Source organism: Cyclopterus lumpus, chromosome 5 (genome assembly GCF_009769545.1).
Source record: "Cyclopterus lumpus isolate fCycLum1 chromosome 5, fCycLum1.pri, whole genome shotgun sequence".
In the NCBI taxonomy this organism is placed as follows: Eukaryota; Metazoa; Chordata; class Actinopteri; order Perciformes; family Cyclopteridae; genus Cyclopterus; species Cyclopterus lumpus.
In genome coordinates, this window is record NC_046970.1 from 20,577,204 (window position 1) to 20,599,647 (window position 22,444).

Below are 22,444 nucleotides of genomic sequence, written 5' to 3' on the forward strand. Positions count from 1 at the left end.
TGTGAAAAGAAATATGTCTGTAAACTATGAAACCTATAATAATGAATGACTCATCAGGTGTCAATATTATAATTAATTATTAAATGGCAGTTTGAGAATAAGATTAGAGCTAAAAAAACTTAAGATTGCCTGACAGGTGAAAATATATTGATTTCTGAAATTAATTAAAGGTTCACTGACAGAGACACTGGTACAGTTCCAATTACATGACAGCATGCTTCTTTCCAGTAAAATATAAAAGTGTTTCAACTGTATGCTTTAAAACAGAGGTGTCACTATAATAACATTAATAATAACATTAATAATGGCTGCATACGCAGTTAGATGCTTAGGTCTGCGAGGTTCCTTGCTTTGTGCACACTGGTTCATTGATCCACTTAATTAGAATGGAGCCTTTATTAATGTTATTACTTCCACCTATGTTTTTTTCGACTCCCAAGATTTCAAAAATCTTCATAGTAAGATGAGTTATTAACCAAAAAGCTATTTTACTGTGAATATGCATTTGTAATATGTAATAACATTAAATTAATTAGAATATGTTCAGAGTTCAAATTCACAGTCTTCTTGGGTGCCAAAAAGGTTTTTCTTCCATCAAATTAATCTAAAATATGGTTAAATATGGCATCTACATTTTTTTGTATTTCAAGCTGGTTAAATGTAATACTTTTGAAAGAAACTTAATTATGTTAATCATCAGATATTGATTAGCTAAAAGCCAAATCGTTCTTCATGGCAAGTTATAGAAGTGATTATATGAGATAACATGTGGTATTGTCATAACTTCCTGTTTACAAATACTTCTTATGGGTTTATTGTTACTATGGAGAGATAAAAATAAAAAAACTAACGTGCACTGGAGTAAGAGAGGGTAAAAACTAATAACGATTTTTTTGTCTTAGTAGTGGAAGGGATTGCACCAACAGGCTCTGCTTTATTCCCAGATGTTACAGGGATGTTGTATTTTAACTTCACAAAAGTAGTAGTGCCAATGTGTGTGACTAAGTGCATTTACTCAAGTGCTGTATTTAATGCAATTTTGAAGTACTTGCACTTTACTTCAGGATTTCTATTTTTTGCTACTTTATACTTCTACATTTTAGAAACAAATATTGTACATTTTACTCCACTGCATTTATTTTAAAGCTTAAGTAACAGTTACTTTGTAGAGTCCCGATATTAATACAACATATCAATTAATAAATTACCATGTGATAGTATGGATTAAGCTAGCCATCACTATATAAATCAGCTGACATTATCATATGTGTGTACACACACACACACACACACACAGGACATATAGTTGCAGCAAGCAACGCGATAATTTAGTGCTGACATGTGTAGCTATGTATCAATCATCCATTGTTTTGGTTGGTTACTGAATGATCGAAGTGTTTAGTTGTCTGATGTGAATTTGAATTATATTCAACTCTCTTGAACCTACTTTTAAATCTTGGACTTTGTGGGCTAAAATTAAAAATGTTTTTTATCCATGTTCTTAGACTCCTTGCACACCGGTTGAAGTGGGGGCCCCACCATTCCTGTGGGTGCACCCTGGCGTCACCCATCGCCACCCTCCTGTCACCCTCCCCGCTGGGTGGCTATGCAGAGGCAGTGACGTCACCGGGCTGTCTCTCTCTCCCTTCCTGCTGCATCACAACAGCCGTTAGTAGCTCGAGTAGTACTGGTTGACCGGGGGGGGCAGGATATCCACAGCCAATTCATTGATAAAACAACTCTATTGACGGTTGCAGCGCTCCGCGACATCCTAACACGGGGGTAACGGACAGGAACCGGTTGCAGTGCGATAACCCCGCTCCAGCTGTTGGGACATGGCCAGGCCGGAACAGGTTCTGCTCTTGGAGCCTCAGCACGAACTCAAATTCAGAGGTAAGAGGGGAGGGCCCGGCTTGGACGTGGGGGTGGAGGCCAGCGGTGTTAGGACAAGGGGGAGTGAGCCCAGTGTTACGGTAACAAACTCGAGGGAAGGTAGACTTCACATTTTGACCACGTCACCCTCGAGTGAGAAGAGAACGAACGAAAGGACGGCAGGTCAACTGCCAGCTAGTTAGCTTGTTAGCTAGCTGGATTAGCTTCCCATGGCTAACCAGGCTAGCCGGGCCGTGTCACACATTTCCTGATGCAGAAACTGCCGTTAACGCGGTTTAAAACTGCAACACACAAACCACATGTCGGCTGGGAAGTAGCGACTGTAATAAACCAATGTGACAACATAATTTTCCTACTAAATGTGTAACATTTCATTGCACATAAGCTACAACATTCTTAGCAGGTGCAGCTAGCTCACGTAGTCTCGCTCTCTGATTGGCTGTCTCGCTCTGTTGGCAGCCAGCTGTCATTTAATAACCTGACAGCTCACAGGACAACATACCAGGGCCAACCTCTGCAACTTGATATGTGTTAACTACGGGTCATCAACGTGCCCTTCTTATCGTTTGAGCTTTACAATCGCTAATAGACATTTAAGATAAGTTTTTTTGCTGCGATATGTCACGTTGCTTTAGGCCCAAATAATGTTACATAAACACATATATGGTATCTGTTTTGAGACCCAACAACTAACATTGATTCTGCCACAAAAAGTGCTTTATAAATACATTTTATTCTGTTGTTATTATTATTATTATTATTATTATTATTATTATTATTATTATAGTGACATTTGGAGAGATCAGCTGTTGGTCTTCCAGATCTAGTGTGTGGCAGTGGTGTTTGTTGTAAGCACCCCAAAGATTACACTTAAAGGAACCATCAGCACCAAAAAGAATGTGCTACTGTTTGTCCCCAAAAGCTACTGAGTGTGATGAGCTTCGGTAAGATGGCTAAGATGACTAGTTGGTTTTACTGTATTTTTATGTGAACGGATATGAACTGAACTAATGTTCAAATGTGCAGCTAAGATGTAACTAACTTGTGTCTTTTACTTTAATTACAGCGTAATGGCACATTACAAATCTATAGTATATACAGTAATGAAGTGTCTGAGTTGTATCAGGCTCACAGCGAGCCTGTAAATTGCTTTGGAAATAATATAAAATGAGGTGCCCTGATATATGGAAATAATGGACAAAGCAGAAACGACGAATGCCAGTATAGTATCTTCCACCAAGTTTGATATTTTCTCTTGTCTTCAACCACTGTAAGACACCTCAAAGTATAATGCACCAAAGAGAATAATAAGGAAAGCTGTGTGAGTATATTTACAGCACCAGGAAAATATGGGATTGACTCAAAATAGTCAAATTCATTGTAATAAAGGAACATGCCAAGCAGTTTAAGACACATGTATATATTTAAAAATTGTTTTTGGGGGGTAGACTATATTACGCACAAGCAATACTTGTTAATAGGATCAATTTGTTTTTGGTCTTTTTTTTGGATTTGTTGACGATAAGAAAAAATAGAATATTGCAGCTTTATCTTTCAACTGGTAACTTAGCATGAAGCAGAAGTACTATTTCTATAGTTGACCTGTAACGTAATATACTTTGCACACTGATTCATAGCAATGGTGAAACGATTGACTAAGTGTGTTTGTTGCCATCATATGATTTAAGTGAACACATACAAGCCATTCAGAAATGAGCAACACACACATACAGTATATATATATATAAAGTGTAATTGAATTTGTTAATGCACTAGTGTTAAACAGACAGAAGGAACTATGTGCCTTCTAAAAGACAATACCACAAAAATGGAGATGTCTGTTAGTAGCAGCTTGTTATGCTTAGGCTTGGACCATTTTTCGGTCAAATACTACTTTAGTGTTATTTGGGATTGGATCTTTTTATTTTGATTACATGTAATCTTTTTCAGGGGTAATATAAACAAATCTTAACAAAAAACTCCCTGCTCCTCACTTTATCTTTCACATAAAATCCAACCTTGAAAGATGACTGTTTCAAATATTAGCTCTTCGTAGTATTTCTTAACGGTCGTTTGAGGTTTTTGTGAGTTGGACACTTTCCTGAGAAACTTTCAGGAAGTAGTATATCAGGTGTACAGTAGTCGGTGGCGTGAGTCCCTTTTCATTAAAAGCCCTTAGAAGTCAAGCCAAGCTTGTGAGGGTCTGAGTTTCCTCTCTGTCTTTGCTCAAAGGGGAAGGGAAGTGTCAGTTGCTCTGGATGTTTGCTGAGCTGAAACTATATCTTGAATCTGGTGTATGTGCTAATTCTGAAATAGCTCCATGTTTTCATGCACTGTTAGTGGGCCTCTCAACCGCAACAGGTTTTGCTCACAATAATAGCTACTGTAGTGGCCTAATTTGTTATTATGTTAGAAAACAATAATTGATTAGAAAACCTGATCTGGTTGAGCTTTGGATGTAATAGTAGCATAAAATGACTATAGATCCAAATGTTATTTGGATAACCAGAAGTTGGTAAACAAATAAGATAAGGTAAGATAATCCTTTATTAGTCCCTCAGGATTATCTTATCTTATCTTATTTGTTTACCAACTTCTGGTTATCCAAATAACATTTGGATCTATAGTGTGTAAATGTATTCACTGTCAACACTAATAAGAAGTCATGAGTTGTTTTCACAAAGAAATCACTAGATCATCAATGTCTCAAAAAACAAATTCACCAAAATAGTAGATTTCTACTGATATACTGGCGCTTCAATAACTCATCATGTGTACGATGTTAAGATATTTTCAATATGCATAAAAAAAGTGACAACAAATATTGGCCACTGAAAAATTGGTCCTCTTTCATAGACACAAAATAATTCATGGATAATATTTGTTTCATATGCTTTTTCAAGATACTGTAAAGTTCCAAAATGAAAAAGTAGTTTCCGTAAGTCTGTCTGATGTAACGTGTGGGTGGTATTTGGGACTTTATCCGCTAAGTTTGGACTACAGACCTACATTAATCATAGTCATACATTAAGTCATACATTAATTCGTCAAGGCCTTTCGCTTGACTATGAATTAGCTTTGCTCTCACTCGAGGTACTGGAAAAACACAGCAGTAACTAACGGCTGCCAGTTAGTTACCTGGATACATTTCGCTGTGCAGTTCCTGGAGTGACCTGTCAATAAATAAACTTTTGCCAGAAATAACAGGAATAAATTAAGGACATATAATACCGTGGTTTTGTGAGGGAGCACTTGGATACATGGAATGAGATTTGTTGAAATTTTGCACGCCCTCCAACATGTGCAGATAATATCTAAGGAGACTCATTAGACTCTTGGCTTTCTCCAGGGTCAATGCATTAGCCAGATTAAGTTTTAGTACTTTCTTCCTTTTTACGGTGTTAAAAAAAGAAGAAAGAAAAGAGCTCTCACATCCAACAGGTTTGACTTCTCTGTTAATATCATTACCACTGAAGTGAAAAAAAGACCTCACACAACAGTGGAGATCGCTAGCTCTTGTGGCGGGTATTGAATGAGTGCAATAATTATAGCCCTGAATTTATCTATGCCTCCGAACCTCTGCCCTCCCTTTTTATATATCTGTATTATTTGTATATATCCGTGCAGATGGGTCAGGTGTTTAAACAGCCGAACCAATCAGGTTTTTAATTAGGAATGAGGAAACTATCTTTCTGTGCCAAAGACGGAGAGAGGAAACAAAACGAAATAACTCCCTAACAGAAAAAGACACATTAACACAATGTCAGACTGAATTATTATTAGTTCAATCTGAATTCACCCGTTTAAAAAAAAAAATAACACCAATTACAAACAATATGGAACTGATTCATTCAATCCAAGGACTGCCAGTGTGACATTTACACTCAATTTAACCTTCTGTATTTCCTTGTCATTAGATGTTTTTCATGGAGGGAGGATTTGATTTTCACAGATTAGTGACTGATGTTATTATCTGCTCTGAAGTTAACAGGGTTGCTGTTGATATTGAGACTATGTTGTTGCAAAGAAATTAGTTTACATTATGGCCACTTAAAGAAATATAGGAGAAATATTCATTCATGACAAATAATTTAACCCATTTTTAACATCGTGGGCCCCAGACAGTACATCACCAAACAAATATGTGTTTTCTAAATGTCTTGCATTGTCCTAATTTAAGGTTGTCTACAGTGCATTATGGTTCTGGACAGCAGGGCTAAATGGGGTGATTTCACACAGTTATGTGAAGCTGCTGGTTTTTCCAATGCCTCCTCTACCTTTCCCCTCCATTGTGACCTAATTTATCTCCATTCCTTTCACCTCAGACACAACTCAAGTTTGATCATTGACCACCTTGAACACCATATAATGTCATAACCAATATAAATTATTAGATACAAACTGGACGTAGCTGCCTTCACGCAAAGGTTTGAAAGAGGTTAAGACCACAGGAAAAACTGTCGAACATAGACAATGCCATGTTTGGGAAAGAATATAACAAAATGAAATTTGCCAATTGATTTAATAGATAAATTAGTTAAAGTAGTTGAAACATGTCAAAGGACGAACGGAAACAATAATACTTACCTTTTTTAGAATTCAAATAAAAAGAATAGTGCCCCATCAAAAAAACACTGACAATCTCAAGCTGCAGTCAGGATATAAACTCACTTAACCTTCGCTCACCTTTTTAGTTTTGGCATACGTTTGCATTTTGCGGTGTCTTTTGTTGTAAAGGTTTTTCTGCATTATTGACAAATCTGTGCGGCTTAATGCAGCCGGCCTTGTGAGTCTCAGAGATATGTGGCCTGCATCAACAATCATGGCTGTAATTAGATGTAGCCAAACTGCATCAGCTATTCTGATCATGGTGGCGCAGTAGCAGAGGCCTGTGCTTTATAGATTTGTACACACAGTTTACTCTTTAAATATTTTGGTAAATTGATACAAGAACAGTTTTTGGGTAATCGGAAGGACAGAATAGACATGTTGTCAAAATCAATCTAGAGTGCAATGTGAAACGAAAAAGCAAAAGCAGATGGATTTACAATAATCCAGTTCTCACCAGGTTGTGTTACTGAGATTAAAAATGTTTTGGGGTTTAATGTGAGGAACGGACTGGAATTATTTATCTTGAGGACAACTTGCAGTCAAACGTAAAGAAACCCTACATTAGTTGAATTGGCGGTAAAAGCCTGTTTATCTAAAATGTCAAATCAAATAAAGAAAATGTGCAGTAGAAGGTCAAATTGTGGGCAGTAAAGTGAATTTGTTATAATTGAATTCACATCCATTTAGGCTTTGATAGACCACAATCACGTTTTAACCTACATGTCGCATATTTTTTTATTTAATGTTACCCACTCGTATTTCAGTCATCTCTTTTATTTTTGATAAAGCTTAGATCAGTCAATTTCTGCTGTGATTTTAACTGTTTCTTTTGAAGAATCTGTGTTTTAATATTTGGCAAACCTTCCTGAAATGTGGTTCTCTATTGTGACAAAGAGCTTCAATAGTAATTATACCATGTATTACAACATAATGATTACAAATTCAATACCTTTTCTGAATCAAATGAATCCCCCCACTTTACTGTCTTCCTTGAAAATGTCAGCTTAAAGACATATGTCAAATGTTTATATATTTATTTTAATTTGATTGTATATATTGTACATGTTTGCTATTATGGATTTGCATTTTCAAGTGTTTTTCTCAGTTGTCTCATTTGCTTGTTTGAGTTTGCTTGTTTGACGTCAAGTCAACAACAGCCTATGATGACTCTTTTTGCTCTTGTTGAAATTAAGATCATTTAGTTGAGTCTCTGGAGGGCATTGTATAGTTTTAACTAAGAGAACTCAAAGATGTTTTCCTGAACCTGAAAGTGTTTTCCATCTCTTTCCTTGTCACAGGTCCATTCTCAGACGTGGTCACCACAAATCTCAAGCTCTCCAACCCTACAGACAGGAATGTGTGTTTCAAGGTGAAGACGACGGCGCCGCGCCGGTACTGCGTGCGGCCCAACAGCGGAATCATCGATGCGGGCACCTCAATCCACGTCTCAGGTATTGAATAGGACAGTGAGCCCTTAAATGTATTATTATTTATTATTATTAACTTACAGGCTACTTTAACATGTAGCTGCTGCTGTGGCTGAAACGATTAGTTAATCACAAGAAAAATGATTTAATTTGTTTGATACGCAATCTTTTCATTGCTGATCTCAAATATGATAATTGTGCTTTTTTTCTGTATAGACATTGTTTTTTGTGTTGCTTGGTTAAACAAAGTAAACAACTTGAATGTAGTATTTCTTGTGTTGAGATTTTCTCGATGATTGAATATTATTATTTATATATATATAAAACAATCCCCGGAGGGAATTTCAGGTGTCATTGCATTAATGAGAATGAACCACGGTACAGGTAATAGTAAAAGTTGAGAACCAAAAGATAATAAGAATAAAAGTATGAATAAAGATAAAAGTAAGACACTGAGCAGCTAGCCCTTGATTCTGCACTCGATCTGTGAATCAGTTCAAATGTTTACAGTCTGTTAATAAATAATATGTGCAGGCTATCAATCTCTTTCTACAGATGGATATACATGTACATATCCAATTTTTATATATATATATATATATATATATATATATATATATATATATATACATACATACTGTGTATGTATTGATTGAATGAATGAATGAATGAATATACAAGTCCATGTGTAAGTGTGCCATAGTCCATGCAGGATTAGGCAAGGTCCAAAGTAAGTAGTTGCTACAGCCATTATATGTAAGACCATCTACATTATGCAAACTTTGTTTCTATTTGTATCTTGACTTAAAAACCAAGCATCTGTTAGAAGTGAGCTAATCTATGCTCTCGCTAGTATCCTGATTGGCTTTGCTCTTTTTACATAAAAGCACACTCCACTCCTCTCTTGTTACTCAGTAAACCCCCGTCCTCTTGCCCAAGCTCCGCCTGCTAGGCCTCATTCCCTGTTGTTCATTCTGAGGGAGACAGGTACAGCTAGTGTTTCCACACTGTGCCACCTCTGCAATTTACAGCCACAGATTCATTTTACAATTCACTTATCTGGTGTCAAAAACTGCAAACTATGTTACTGGGGCTTACAGTCAGCAGTGGGCGACAAATCAGCACAATCCTCTCTGTCAGTTGCCTTCATTTTTCACCCATATTAGGTTGAGAAAGGTCAGAGGTTTGAGTCCTAGAAGGAGATTGCTTTTCGGAGAATGTAATCACTAAATGCAAACGTATAGGTATGGTCCGTAACCTCTTTCTGTCCAGTTTGTCTTCAGGGAAAACTCAAAGTGGTGTACTTAACAAGATGGTGTGGTTTCTCATCTTGCAGTCGTAGTTATTGCTTTTAAATTGAACACACAATAAGTTACTTTGACGTAAAACCTAGGTTTATTAAAAGCCATGCAACCCTTCTGTCTGCTGTATGCTTTGTTGCACCTTTTTATAAGGGTGAAAAAAATACAAAGAAAACCTCAGTTGGGTGTGTCCACTACATTTCAATTCAACATGTCAAACGGCATCTAGGATTGAAAGCTATGTAAACAAACTACTATGTGTACCAACATCATCTTAAGAAATGTAGACTAATAAACACATATTACATATGGCTTTTTGTGGCAGAATCCAAATGGTAAAGATCAGGCTTTACAGGAGGGTTCAAAACTTGATTAATTACATTGAAATTCAAATTATAAATAAATATTTCAATGCACCACAGCTTTTTTTTTGCATTTCTATTTATTTAGTTTAAACCCAGTATTTATACATAGTAGCAGATACAGATTAGGCTTTAATTGTATTAATATTACACTATTTGTAGAATTACATAAGAGTGGTGTCTGCATAAGATTGTGTCTGTCTCATTTGATCCAAACATTTTCAATAACTCTAGAGTTGGATAGCCCAAAAGTCAAAGTTTTGTGAAAAATGATTCACAACATATTTAAATCCAACAGCATACTCTGCTTTAATCTATATTTGTTGGCGTTTTGCCGTTAAAAACAAAATGTTTACTGTGGTAAAAGAACTGTTCTTTCGCTTCCCAAACACGAATGAAAACGCTATGCAACTGTGTTATGCAGAAGGAAATGCATTAAACTTGTTCGCGAGACCTCAAGAGTACGTCCAGTGGGTTTTGTGTAACACTGAATGTAAGTGTGAATTTTGTTTGTTTACAAAGAAACTCTTTTAAGTATTCATTATTCCTGGTCTTAAAAGCTACATTATGGATACTTGATACAATAAACACTGCTTGGTTGTCAAACCAACATTACTAAAAACAAATATTCTTGCGTTGAAATATTCTGAAAGCAAAATAGTGAAACCCCCAAATCACAGCATCACAATATCATTATTGACGTATTCAGGTAAATAATGTGGTATAATCATTTATTTTTCCATCTAATATTGCATTGGATCTGTAACTCTCTGGCCTTTAATATTTAACAAACGCTACAAACAATCCTGTTCGCTTGGGTTAGTCGGCCACAGGATACCTACAAACCCTGATGTGTCATTTGCTGGCTCAGCTGAGGATACACGCAGGGCTTTTGAAGCTCAACCCAGCTGTAACCGTATATGTTCAACATAGCCATGACCACAGGAATGTTGTTGAGGTTGATTGGTGTTATGTAGCAGCATCCAGTGGAAAAATATGTGGCGTGAATGTTTCAAAAATCCTTGTATCCACAAATATTGAGCTTCTTCTGGGAATATGTCAAAAGTGTGTCTGACATGCTCTAATTTGTTATCATTTTAAGGAAGGCATAATAAATAAAATAACGTACGTCAATAAAAAAAATTAAATCATTCTTTTGTTGCCGTTATCTAAATACGCTTTATTAGCTTTCCCTTACACTCATTTCTAGTGTGTCTTTTGTTATGACAGGGCAATAAAGGCATTCCCCTATCTTCAATGACATCCATATTCATAAAGCATTTCTGCTAATACACAAGGTCTGTTCCGATATTTAAAATGTACTATTTGCTATTTTAATCACCAACTTGATTTCTATAAATTAAAGTGGTGGCTACTTTCTGCAAAAGGGCAGTGGATTGAATGCTATAGAGTTATTTCCCACCCTGGGAACGCTAGTTGACTTTTCTCTCTCTTCCTTATTCCCACGCTATATTGTCTCGGTGGGTTTGCTGATCTTTGACCATGTTTTTGGTGTTGAACAAAGTAGAAAGAGCACCCTTTTCCAGTAAGGCTTCTCTAAAAAGGTGTGGAAAGGTTACTGCTATTAGATGTGCGGTATCACAATGAGTTCCATGGTATCAAGTGTCATATCTCCTTTTGTGTCACATTGTGTCAAAACGCTCGTAACGTGAGCTTGTATCTAGTTTGGATGAGGTCATTAAACTGAAACTTGTATCTTTTGTATTCATTATTACTTACTGCTAAGCCCGCAGACAGCTTAGTGAGTTTAATTTTTGTTTGGCTAGATTGTATCAAATGTCTTATACGACAACTTTGAGCCAACTGCTTGCATACATCGCCGCTTGTTTTTGAGTTTGAGTTAAGTTTTGGACGGTGTGTTTGGCTAAAAGCTAACGTAACTACCAGTACACGTACTGCTTTACTTGTCCGCAACTCAGCCGCTGCTTTGCGGATGGACACCTTGATGAGTTTGATTTAGTTTTTGGCAAGATTGTATGAAATGAGGCTTAGACCGCATACACCGCTTATTATCAATTGTTTTTGAGTTAATTGTTGTTTAGATGGGGGTTAGCCAATTGTGGCTGTAATCATTAACACACATTACAGCAGTGGCCGTTGCAGATACACCTGTTTAGTTTGGATTATGTGTTGTTGTTTTCTTTAATTTTTGTTATATTGTCGAATACAGTTTTTGTTTTCGACTGTGCTGCTGAAACAAGTGGTTTATTATTTAATTAATCAGTTCGTCAATTGACAGAAAATGCTACAGCTTGTCGTTCTAGCTTCCTAAATTTGATGTTTGGTTGCATTTTTCTGTTTGTTTATTTTTTGAATAATTGCAAATGGGATATTATTATGTTTTTTTTTTATTGTTGATCGGACAAAATTTGACATTTTAATTTGAACCATTTTCTGACTTTTCATCAAACCAAGCAATTCAATGAATTATTGAAAAAAAAAAAAATTCTATTTGAATTATTTGATAGTAGTACACCTGATTAGTTGTGGTCTTACAATAGCAAATCTTGTGCAGGCCATGTATTAATTCTCCTCCATAGACCTCTGTAAGCAGTTAGTGGTTACTATGTTGTGAGCATCTCGTCTCATGGGACACAATTAATTTGTGACAGGAAAGGAAAGTTTTCTTACCTCTCTCCCTCACCTCTCTAATCGTTCCATTCATCATCAAGAAGCAGGCAGGCTATTAGATCCTGCTTGACTGTGTTAAACACAATTAGCCTCTATGAGTTTCATAAATTATGGCCCAGCGTAAAGCAAAAATAATAAATCACGCCATTAGCAAAAGTAGCTTTTTGTAAAGGTGTGTTCTAAGGCCGTCGATCAAAGATTATTTAAATAACTATTCCCCCTCCTGTGGTTGTGCTTTTTCCATCTCAGGCTTTGGCTCAGGACCCTTTTCATGTTTTTCACTGTTGCTCAAAGAACTTACATGCCTTCCTGCCTCCATTCTCTAGTATTGTCCCCGTGGACTTGAGGTAGATGGGTGTGCAAATTGGGTCTGACTGAAACAGGACGTTCTCAATCTGTTCATGCCGTCTGTTTCTGGTTTGCGATATTGAACTGCCCTGATTGCTGTAATGGTGCACTGCATCTCTGAGGTCTCCCACTCGAGGGAGAATTGGCATGTGCCATATATGAAAACCATCCCAATAGCCACACCGGCTTTGAAATTAAGAGGTCATTTGGCTAGTGCAAGCCAAAGAATCAAGCAGGCATTGTAGACTGTCAACATATGCCTTTCAATTACATCCTCATTTAAAAGGTGAAAGGAGTAAAAGATCACCCATCAATAGCCATTTTCATCCCCTCTGCACTTCAACCCTTAACTTGAATACTGACATAAGAAAGTGATCATTGTAAATCATCATTACAGCTTTGAAATACCTTCTCAGTCATTGGAATGACATCAAATAACACACCACTGACTGGGAGGACCGATGTGGTGACGGGTTAAAGTCATATTCCAACCCAACACCTGCTTTTTGTTAGAACGATATGTAATGTTAAGAAAGAAAAAGACAGGGGTTGGAAGCTCTTACCCCCAGGGTCTGTCAGTGTTTTGCTGTCATGGTAACACAAACTTAGAAATATATCATATCCATCACTTTTTCCAAGCAGCAGGGGCAAGCCCAGCGCTTTGAAGCCCTAGTTTACTGTTTGACAAGCACACAGTTTTTGATACTCACTCGACTCACTAATTCTTATTTAATCCGAGGAGTGGACACAGACTTGAGGAAGGGAGAGAGATGGAAAAGCTTAATTGCTGGAGTTGGTTTCGTATTTGGGGCAGCAGGTTTAACCAACAAATCATATTATTTTCCTGCCTGTCTGCCCCAGTTTGAATAATACAAACAAGAATCTTTGTTTGACACGTTCTCCTGACTCTCCTGAGGATGAGGTTTTAAAAAAAAAACAAAAGGAATAAAACTGAGAGAAGATCATAATTATGTGGGGACTTCCTGTTCACACAGTTAATTCTCTCCTGTTTATCTTGATTCTCAGTTGTTAACTGGAGGGTAAGAAATAATCTGAAAACATTTTGTTATGTAAAGTCTGTTTAAAATCAGTAGTATATATATATATATATATATATATATATATATATATATATATATATATATATATATATAGGTAGTACAACACGTGACCTCGACCATCATTTTGTATTTCAGTTATGCTGCAGCCTTTTGACTACGACCCCAATGAGAAGAGCAAACACAAGTTCATGGTCCAGTCTGTGATAGCACCTCCTGACATGACCGACATGGAGGGAGTGGTGAGTGTATCATCTTCATGAAATCCATATGTCTTAGCCGCACCAGTGTTTACCAGTGTTTTACCTCTCGTCGCCTAGAGGAGAGGTTGTGTCTCAGTGCCGACACACAGCAATAAGAAACACAATGAACACCATTTAATCGTAGCTGTCTGAGTATAGTCTCAGTCATCTTTGCGATCACAGGTAAAAATAAAAAAAAAAAAGTACAGTAAATCATCATTTATATGCCAGGGAGTGTTTTAAAAATACCTAATAAGATGCCGACCATGCGATTGTAAACCTCATACAGTCTGCTGACACCTAATCGGAACCATCTTATATCAGTGCCATTCGATAGACTCACAGGCACTAGCATATTCTGAAAGATTCAAACTATGTACTGTAAATACTTTACCCACTTTTGATGATATATTGAAAACAAGTATTATTAAACATATAAATGTAAACATTCTGGACATAATTCAAAGCGAGATGAAGCGGTGATCCTAGTTCAGTCGGTTGACATTCTAAACATCACATCTAAAAAGTGTTTGTCATACTCAATTTACAATACTCTTGAGTCCAGAATATAAATGAATGTTCTTCTAAAAATGTGAAAATAAATGGTGGTTGCTGGCAGAATACATCATCATGAGGAGGTCAGTTTGGAATGCATTCATCTCATAGAGAAAGAAAAAGGCATTTTGTTTTATTATATTTATTGGAGCCAGACAGTGAAGAAACCTGTTACTTAAATTCCTAAATCAATGCTGATCCCTAAATTCAGACACTATGTTGGACTGAGTTTACAATGTCGGCTTTTACACAGCCAACAATTAATAAAGGAGACAGCAGAAGGGCTCTCTGAGCTTTCTGTCCGCCTGGTGCAAATGGCCTTGATAAATAATGAAGAAATAATTTGTTGATCCTTTTTTTCTTTATTTTTCATCCACTACTCCAGTGGAAGGAGGCGAAGCCAGACGAGCTGATGGACTCCAAGCTAAGGTGTGTTTTTGACATGCCAGTGGAAAACGAAAAAACGGTAAGCACATGCGGTTACTCCACTTTCTCCTCGCCACGTGTCAGTTTTCTTTGTCACTACAGATCAGATGTCAAAGACACTACATGAAATTATGTGGACAAGATATAGTTGTTCTCCGCAGCAATGCCATACTGTATTTTTGATTAGTGGTGTGTCAGTAATAATGTATCATTCTGCTTGTTTTTACAAAACAAAATAAATGTAGGCCTTTTTATTGCATCTTCCCCACAGTAAAACATCTGTTTACTTGTTAATCGTTGTCCCAAGGAAGGTCTCCATTATTTATGGGGCGCTGATGTTCACCGCTCTGCTGTAGCTCCCTTCTCTGTCTCTATCCTGTCCCATCTCAGTCTTCATCTCTCTCTCTCTCTCTCTCTCTCTCTCTCTCTCTCTCTCTCTCTCTCTCTCTCTCTCTCGCTTTTTATTTTGACACCCATGTTAACTGTTGGCTGAGGTTCAGCTGCATGTTGATACGCTCATCTAGAGATTTGAGGTCTCGCCTATATTCTTTCCATGTGTTGTGTGCACAGCAAAAATATAGACAGTGAAAATTATCTTTGACAGTATATTGTCATCATACCAGCAATATTACAGTTTCAATTTCTATATTTGAAGAACATGTCACAGACAAGGACACAAGTTAATATTCATTTTCAACAGAAAATGTTCTGTTTCTCTTTGAAAAAATAAAAGCCTTCTAGCGTCTTTCTGTAGATAGAATCCATTCATTGGTTAACGAAAGGCTTTTATTCTGAAATATTTCCAGACACTGGTGTGGAAAATAGTTTTAGTTGTGGATTGTTGTTGACAAATGTGCACACCCTTTTTAACCTTTTTCCATCTAAAATAAATATAAATGACATACAATAAAAGTAAACATTTTGGACACTATGAAAGGCAAACTATGGAGAAAGAAAGGCAGCAGCAGCAGCTCAGCCACACTGTCTGTGTGGAGACACGCAGGAGTTCAGCGAGGCGACCGTCAGTGTGTAACTTTGTCCAACGTCTCTCTATCCCCTTCACTCTTTTTCATTGTCCCTTTTTTTTCCCATCTTGTTTATGTTGTATTTAAATTTCAAACATTAATCTTCATCCCTTTCTCCATCTTTCCTCCAGCTCTCTCTCTCCCCACACCCTCCATCATTATCTCATAGGAGGTTATCTTATTTTGTTTAATCTCACAGGCAGTTTATTTTTGTTGTGATTACAGCTGTAGAGACATTATCTTGTCATGATAAGAACCAAGTCCATGAACACCAGGAGGAAAAAGGACTCTTGGTGGTTGTTTTCTATTAATTTTGATCCTTTGCGATACATACACATGAATCCCAGTCAGCACCACAGAGTCCGTTAGACGGAGATAATGCTGATAGAAACCAGCTTGATCCACTTATGAAAGGCACCCCTGGGTGAACTCTCCCACAAACATGGAGATAGGCAGCTTGAGAGGAGGCTTTGTTCATATATATGGAAGTCTGCAAGTCTACGAATAGAAACATTGGAGCATGTGCCGTAATGTTGCACGGTGTATTGATACTAAAAAGGTACCGCGGTACCCGTATGTAAAAAAAATAAATAAGATTTTGCATATTTTATTATCGATACTTCATTAAAATAGCGCAAGGTCAGAGTGCGCGCACTGATCCGCTACCTGTCATGCTGCCTGCACGCATTCACTGCAAGGGGGCGGGGCTGCCCTGCGCTCACTCACGCAACAGGCAGCGCTCACTCACAGCGAGTGATCGCTGGGGAGACATGGCGTCAAGTGCAGGAGACGTGCAGGAGTCATGGCCTCAAGTGCAGGAGACATGTGCAGGAGACATGGCCTCAAGTGCAGGAGACGTGCAGTAGTCATGGCCTCAAGTGCAGGAGACATGTGCAGGAGACATGGCCTCAAGTGCAGGAGACGTGCAGGAGTCATGGCCTCAAGTGCAGGAGACATGTGCAGGAGACATGGCCTCAAGTGCAGGAGACGTGCAGGAGACATGGCCTCAAGTGCAAAGTGCAGGAGACATGGCCTCAAGTGCAGGAGACATGTGCAGGAGACATGGCCTCATGTGCAGGAGACATGGCCTCAAGTGCAGGAGACATGTGCAGGAGACATGGCCTCAAGTGCAGGAGACATGTGCAGGAGACATGGCCTCATGTGCCGGAGACATGGCCTCAAGTGCCGGAGACATGTGCAGGAGACATGGCCTCAAGTGCCGGAGACATGTGCAGGAGACATGGCCTCATGTGTCGGAGCTTTTGCCGACCATCCTCGGCTTTTTGGAATAAAAGATGCCAGAAGTGAAATGTGGAAGTACTTTGGCTACATTGCAGACAGTGAATGAAAGCCCACTGACACACAGAGACTCGTCTGCAAAACTTGTTTCAAAGCCACACAGACCAAGGTTTTTTTAAAAACTCAAACACACACATCTGTAAAATGACGTAACTCTACAATTGCTCATACTTATGGAAGGAACTATGTAGTCATCTGGTCAGATACGGACAAAGGGCCTACATAGCCGTGTATAATCAATGCTATGATGGCACCGTGTAGTTGTCATTAATATCTTGCTGTAGGCTAATACTAATATTTATGCCATTTGTTAAGTGTTCAAAAAGCTGGGCAGGAACAAGCTGGTAAAAAAGGGAACCATACAGATGTTTTATTTATTACTTTTATAGATAAATATTCTGGTATCGGGTATCATGATATTTATGGCAGGTATCGTATCGAAGTTATAATGTTGGTATCGTGACAACCCCTAGTGTGCCCGTGTGTCAGCCAACTCATCGGTCGGAATCGCCATGGAAACATAGCAGCAAACACACATCTTATTGCGTTAACTTGTCGCCCTGTTAACTTACTTACAGCATGACACGGAGTCCAACAAGATGATGTCGTCTAGCTTGCTGAAGTCAGACTCCTCCACGCTGCCGCCGAAGTCAATGAGCTCCACCCTTGATGACGGGGAGGTAAAGAAGATCATGGAGGAGTGTAAGAGGCTGCAGATGGAGGCTCAGAGGCTACGGGAAGAAAACAAACAGATCAGGGTGAGTGAGCTGCTTCTAGGACCACAGTCAGTTAATACATTTGTTCCAAGACAATAAAGACACGGGTGTCTCATTCTCACGGCTACACTGTTATTGAGTATAACCCTGCTTGTTTGAATATGAATATAACATAACCAGTCAGTGTATATACAAGAGCTGTAACTAAAAATGACCTTCATTATCATTACAAATGCTGATTATTTTCTTGATTAATCAACTTATTGTTTGGTCAATAAAATAAGACAAACTCGTGAAAAATACTTACTGTGGTGTTGCATAGAAGTTGACATATTTAAATCCCAAAAGATATTTTATCCAAGACAACCACAACATATTCACATAATTATCAAGATTGTAGAGTAATTTATTATTAAACTAATCAATCAATCGACGATTTGTTTCACCTCTCATGCAATCGGTGCATTCAGTCTTGTTACACAAGGAATCATTCTTTCAACCAATCTATCTTCAGGCTCCAATTGAATGCAGAGAGCTGTATGAGCAATCACCAAAATCACATTTGGTTACTTCTTTTGTACTGATTGATGTTCACAATCAAGATAAGCAAATTAAGTGGAAATTTGATTCACACAAAGTGCTGGTTCCAAATGACATTGCGGCGTCCCTCCACCCTTTCCTGTATTTCTTTGAATAGAGACAGTAATTCAAGACTGAGGTTTGAATTAAGTGCAAGTGCTCAGATCCATAATCAGTGGCAGACCTCAGTGTTCATAGCTCGTAAGGCAATTTAGCAAATCAATGAGTTCGCCATCAATCACAGCGATCAGTGAAGTGAGGTTAAATTGGGTTTTGTTCAGGTTGGGTTGAAAACGAGTCCCACGCACACACACACACCACAAGCTGCTTCGATAAAAGTCAAACACCACCGCCACCTCCTCCACTTTTAAGTTTTTGCCAGAGTCAGAACGACTGTTGGCTGCTCCTGCGGCTGAGATTAAACTAACAGAGAGCCCCCCCCCCCACCCCACCCCCACCCCCACCCACACACACACACACACACACACACACACACCCGCTGCTGGGAAATGAAGTGTGTGAAAAGCCTGGCGCCTTCTGCGGTCCTCTGAGGATTGAGTCAGATGAAGATTTAAGCAGATCCTATTTCTTTGAGCTTGTAAATAAATAGTCTTATCTTATTGACTGATTGACACGCTGATCGTCTTTTCTTCATGTCATCTTCTTCGTTCCCTTTCTTTATTTCACCCACCTTCTTTGTCCTTCCCAAACGCTTGCTTTCTTTAATCATTTGTCAATTATTTCTTTTACCCTGCTTTTCTAACAACGTTGTCTTTCTCCCCCCCCCCCCCCCCCCCCCGTTTCAGGAGGACGATGGTCTGCGGATGAGGAAGAGTAACGTGATGTCATCTCAACACACCTCTATGGGCATGAAGAAAGACGAGGGGTTGAGCGCCCGCACGATGGCCCTCGTCGTGCTCTTCTTTGTGGTGGGCGTCATCGTGGGCAAGTTGGTCTTGTAGATGGCAGCGCAGTTCGGTCGGGCCGCAGCATGCTTTCAGGGGGATGAAAACAAGCACGGGATCTGGGATTTTGGATCAGAAATGCCATATCCGCTGGGTGGAGGGGGTGGTACTAGTTTTGATTCAGTGTCATTAATGTAAAGAAATTTCAAGGGTAATGTATGAGAAAATAGAAAAAAAACAATGCGTCATTACAGGTCTTGCCTCTACGTAATCATCACATAATCATTCTGGCCCTCTTTCCCAAAGTTTCATGTATACAGATTACTGGTCGGGGGTAGGGGCGTGGGTAACGGAAACACAATGTAACGCTCATGATCCAGACCAATTTTATAACACCGGCGAGGTAGTGATGGTGCAACTGAGTCAGTTTGCAATTGTGTGAATGTCATTTTAGTGTATTGTTGTTTCTCTTTCTAAATGACAGAGGCCAGAGCCTATGTATATGTATACGTAATGCCCACCACCCCTCCTCACACCCCTTGTACATGTTTTCCTTCCAGCTAAACAAACCCCCTTTAAGGAAGGAATTTACCAGAGTGATGATCCACACAGTCGGGGTTACACACACAGGGCTACCAAACTGACTGCTGCAATCAGAGGCTTTGTAAAATCGGATTGTCTTTGATTATAGAACAACCTTGATCAGTGTATGAAACACGATACCATCGTTTTCTTTCTTTTCTTGTGTCGTTTTTATTTTCACTCTACCTTATCCCCGTCACCTGTCACTCAGTGCTCACCGCATCCCCAGTTGTCAGGGGGAAATGTTTGATTGCATGCGTTCACACACAGATTGCTTGAATCTAATTTAATTGCTTTTATAATGGTGATAATATTATGTCATTTGACTGTAGGTTTGCACAACTACATTTATGAGTTTTCTTTTTTCTTTTCTTGCATTTTTACGATTTTTGAGTTTTTGTCTTCTCTCTTCTAGGGTTGAAGCATTTAAGAATATTGCAGCTACAAGAAATGAGCTCCAGATTTGTAGGATTAGATCATTTCTGTAAATGTTATCCAGATGAAAGGCTTGCCTTGTGAACTATTTGGGCAAGTTATTCTCAGGCCAAGATGGAGGTATATGAATATATATATATATATATACACACACACACACACACACACACACACACACACACACACAGTACATTATTATTATAATATATATATATATAAATAAATAAAAATAAGGGTGCACCCACACACACAGAAAGCATGCATACATGTCGAGAGAAAATGGACAGGAGATTCCCGTAGAGGCCGGTTATGTGTTTCCCTCACAACATCAACAGCAACACTAAGGTCCTGTGACGGTGTCCTCACAAAGGGATCTTGGCCTTTTCCAGCTCTTTTTGTTTCCTCATATTTTCCTACTGAGCCACACATTTGTTGACGTTCTGTTTTGTTTGGGGCAAATGTATGTCGGAGATCCAACGAGTGTTTCAAGCTGCCTGCTCCAGCTCTCCACTGCTGGTGATTTATGTTTGGTTTTATTTCACTCTACTGCAGGCCCGTGTTCAGTTTTTGGTGTTTGTTCAGCATTTATCCGTTGCTTATTAATGTTAAATCCTCACTGCATTTGAAGTCGTGTTCATTTTAAATGCACCAAGATTAAGCGTGTCACTCCTTTTGATCTTCCTGCAGCGGACATGGTTCTTCTCAAGCAAGAAGGGGGAGGTGAGGGGGGGTAAAAAAAAAAAAGGATACAGACTAGTTTAGATCCTTGAGGGGACCACATGATGACATTGTACTGTTCCAGAGCCGATGGTTATTTTCTTGGTCTAAAATAAACAAAAACATAACCTCAAATTGTTTCATCTCCGAATTTGCATGAGGGGTAAAACAGCAGTGGAGAGTATCATTCTGCTTTGCAATATTTGAAGGAAAGAGAGCAGTTGTTCATGTTTTTATCCCACTATATACACATAAGATAGTCCATTGTTAAATTGAAAGAAAACTGTAATTCAACCCTCATTTCATATTAAGTGGAGGGGAAGATGATAGATATGACTGGCGGGTGAGAGATTAAAATATACATGAGCTTGTGTTTCTACTAACTCTCTGTAAAGTTGTTGGGTTGAGGATGACATGCTGCTTAGAGGGAGGGCAGAGCTGAGCTACAGTCCCATCTTGGGTTATCAGACCTGGGTCATATAGTACTCGCAGAAAATTGTTCTTGTTCAATGAATCCTGGTTGGAGTATCAGAGCATTTTTACATGAAAAATAAATATTCCAGAGTATTAGAATATACTGAATAATAATTTACCACAGTCCTAATGTGGTATAACAAGCAGGATTCAACAAACAATAACATTTACATTGGAATACTAACTGATCCAGTCCCGGTTGTAAAACACACTACACTGACTATCACCGTGATCAATGTAAGCAGTCGGCAAACTGTTTTGTATGTATATAAATAAATAAATAAATAAGTCTATCTGAGAAGAAGATTCATATTCCTAGTTTAAGTAGTCTCTCTGGTGTATAAAAGCAACCCAACCTGGTTGGACTATGTAGCATCTTAATAAATTAAATGAATAAAGCCCCTACCAAACCGTGTGAAGTCATTTCCTGTTAGACATACAGGCAACAATGTGCACGTTTACATATATACACTGTATATATCACAAAACATGTTTTTATTTTACAAAAAAAAATGGTGACCCTAAGAATTGTGGGATAAAAACAAGATAGAAAGAAAGTAGTCTCCTATTGATAAGAACTGTGCTGCCCTGCTGATAGTTCAGGTTGATTGATGCACTTATATGTGTGATGAAGGTGTAGTTAGGGTTATGATTGTGTGTTCTGGAGGTGTGTTACTAATTTTAGATATACTAATGTTACATCGTGGACAAATGATCTAATTACAATTTCCGGTATACGTCACATGGTGACCTTTTTTGTTGTTGTAACTTTGTACATTTTCATCTTAGAAAATGAACCTTCCGGTACGAACACATGAATAGCCCTTATTTAAAGGA

General features: G+C 38.3%; 1 protein-coding gene across 1 annotated transcript; it reads left to right on the plus strand.

The window, feature by feature from the left end:
• The first annotated feature begins 1,659 nt into the window (after positions 1–1,659).
• Positions 1,660–21,905, plus strand: vapb (VAMP (vesicle-associated membrane protein)-associated protein B and C). Its single transcript, XM_034532986.1, has 6 exons — positions 1,660–1,893; positions 7,803–7,955; positions 13,791–13,894; positions 14,835–14,915; positions 17,778–17,957; positions 19,301–21,905. Exons 1-6 carry the CDS (start codon positions 1,836–1,838, stop codon positions 19,454–19,456), a joined length of 732 nt encoding a protein of 243 aa, XP_034388877.1. The 5' UTR covers positions 1,660–1,835; the 3' UTR covers positions 19,457–21,905.
• Positions 21,906–22,444: the final 539 nt, after the last annotated feature.

Excerpts from the sequence above, each read along its gene's own strand:
- vapb (XM_034532986.1), top strand. The coding sequence starts at position 1,836 with ATGGCCAGGCCGGAACAGGTTCTGCTCTTGGAGCCTCAGCACGAACTC. Across the intron at positions 13,895-14,834 it reads TGACCGACATGGAGGGAGTG|TGGAAGGAGGCGAAGCCAGA; the intron begins GTGAGTGTATCA and ends CCACTACTCCAG. Across the intron at positions 17,958-19,300 it reads AAGAAAACAAACAGATCAGG|GAGGACGATGGTCTGCGGAT; the intron begins GTGAGTGAGCTG and ends CCCCCGTTTCAG.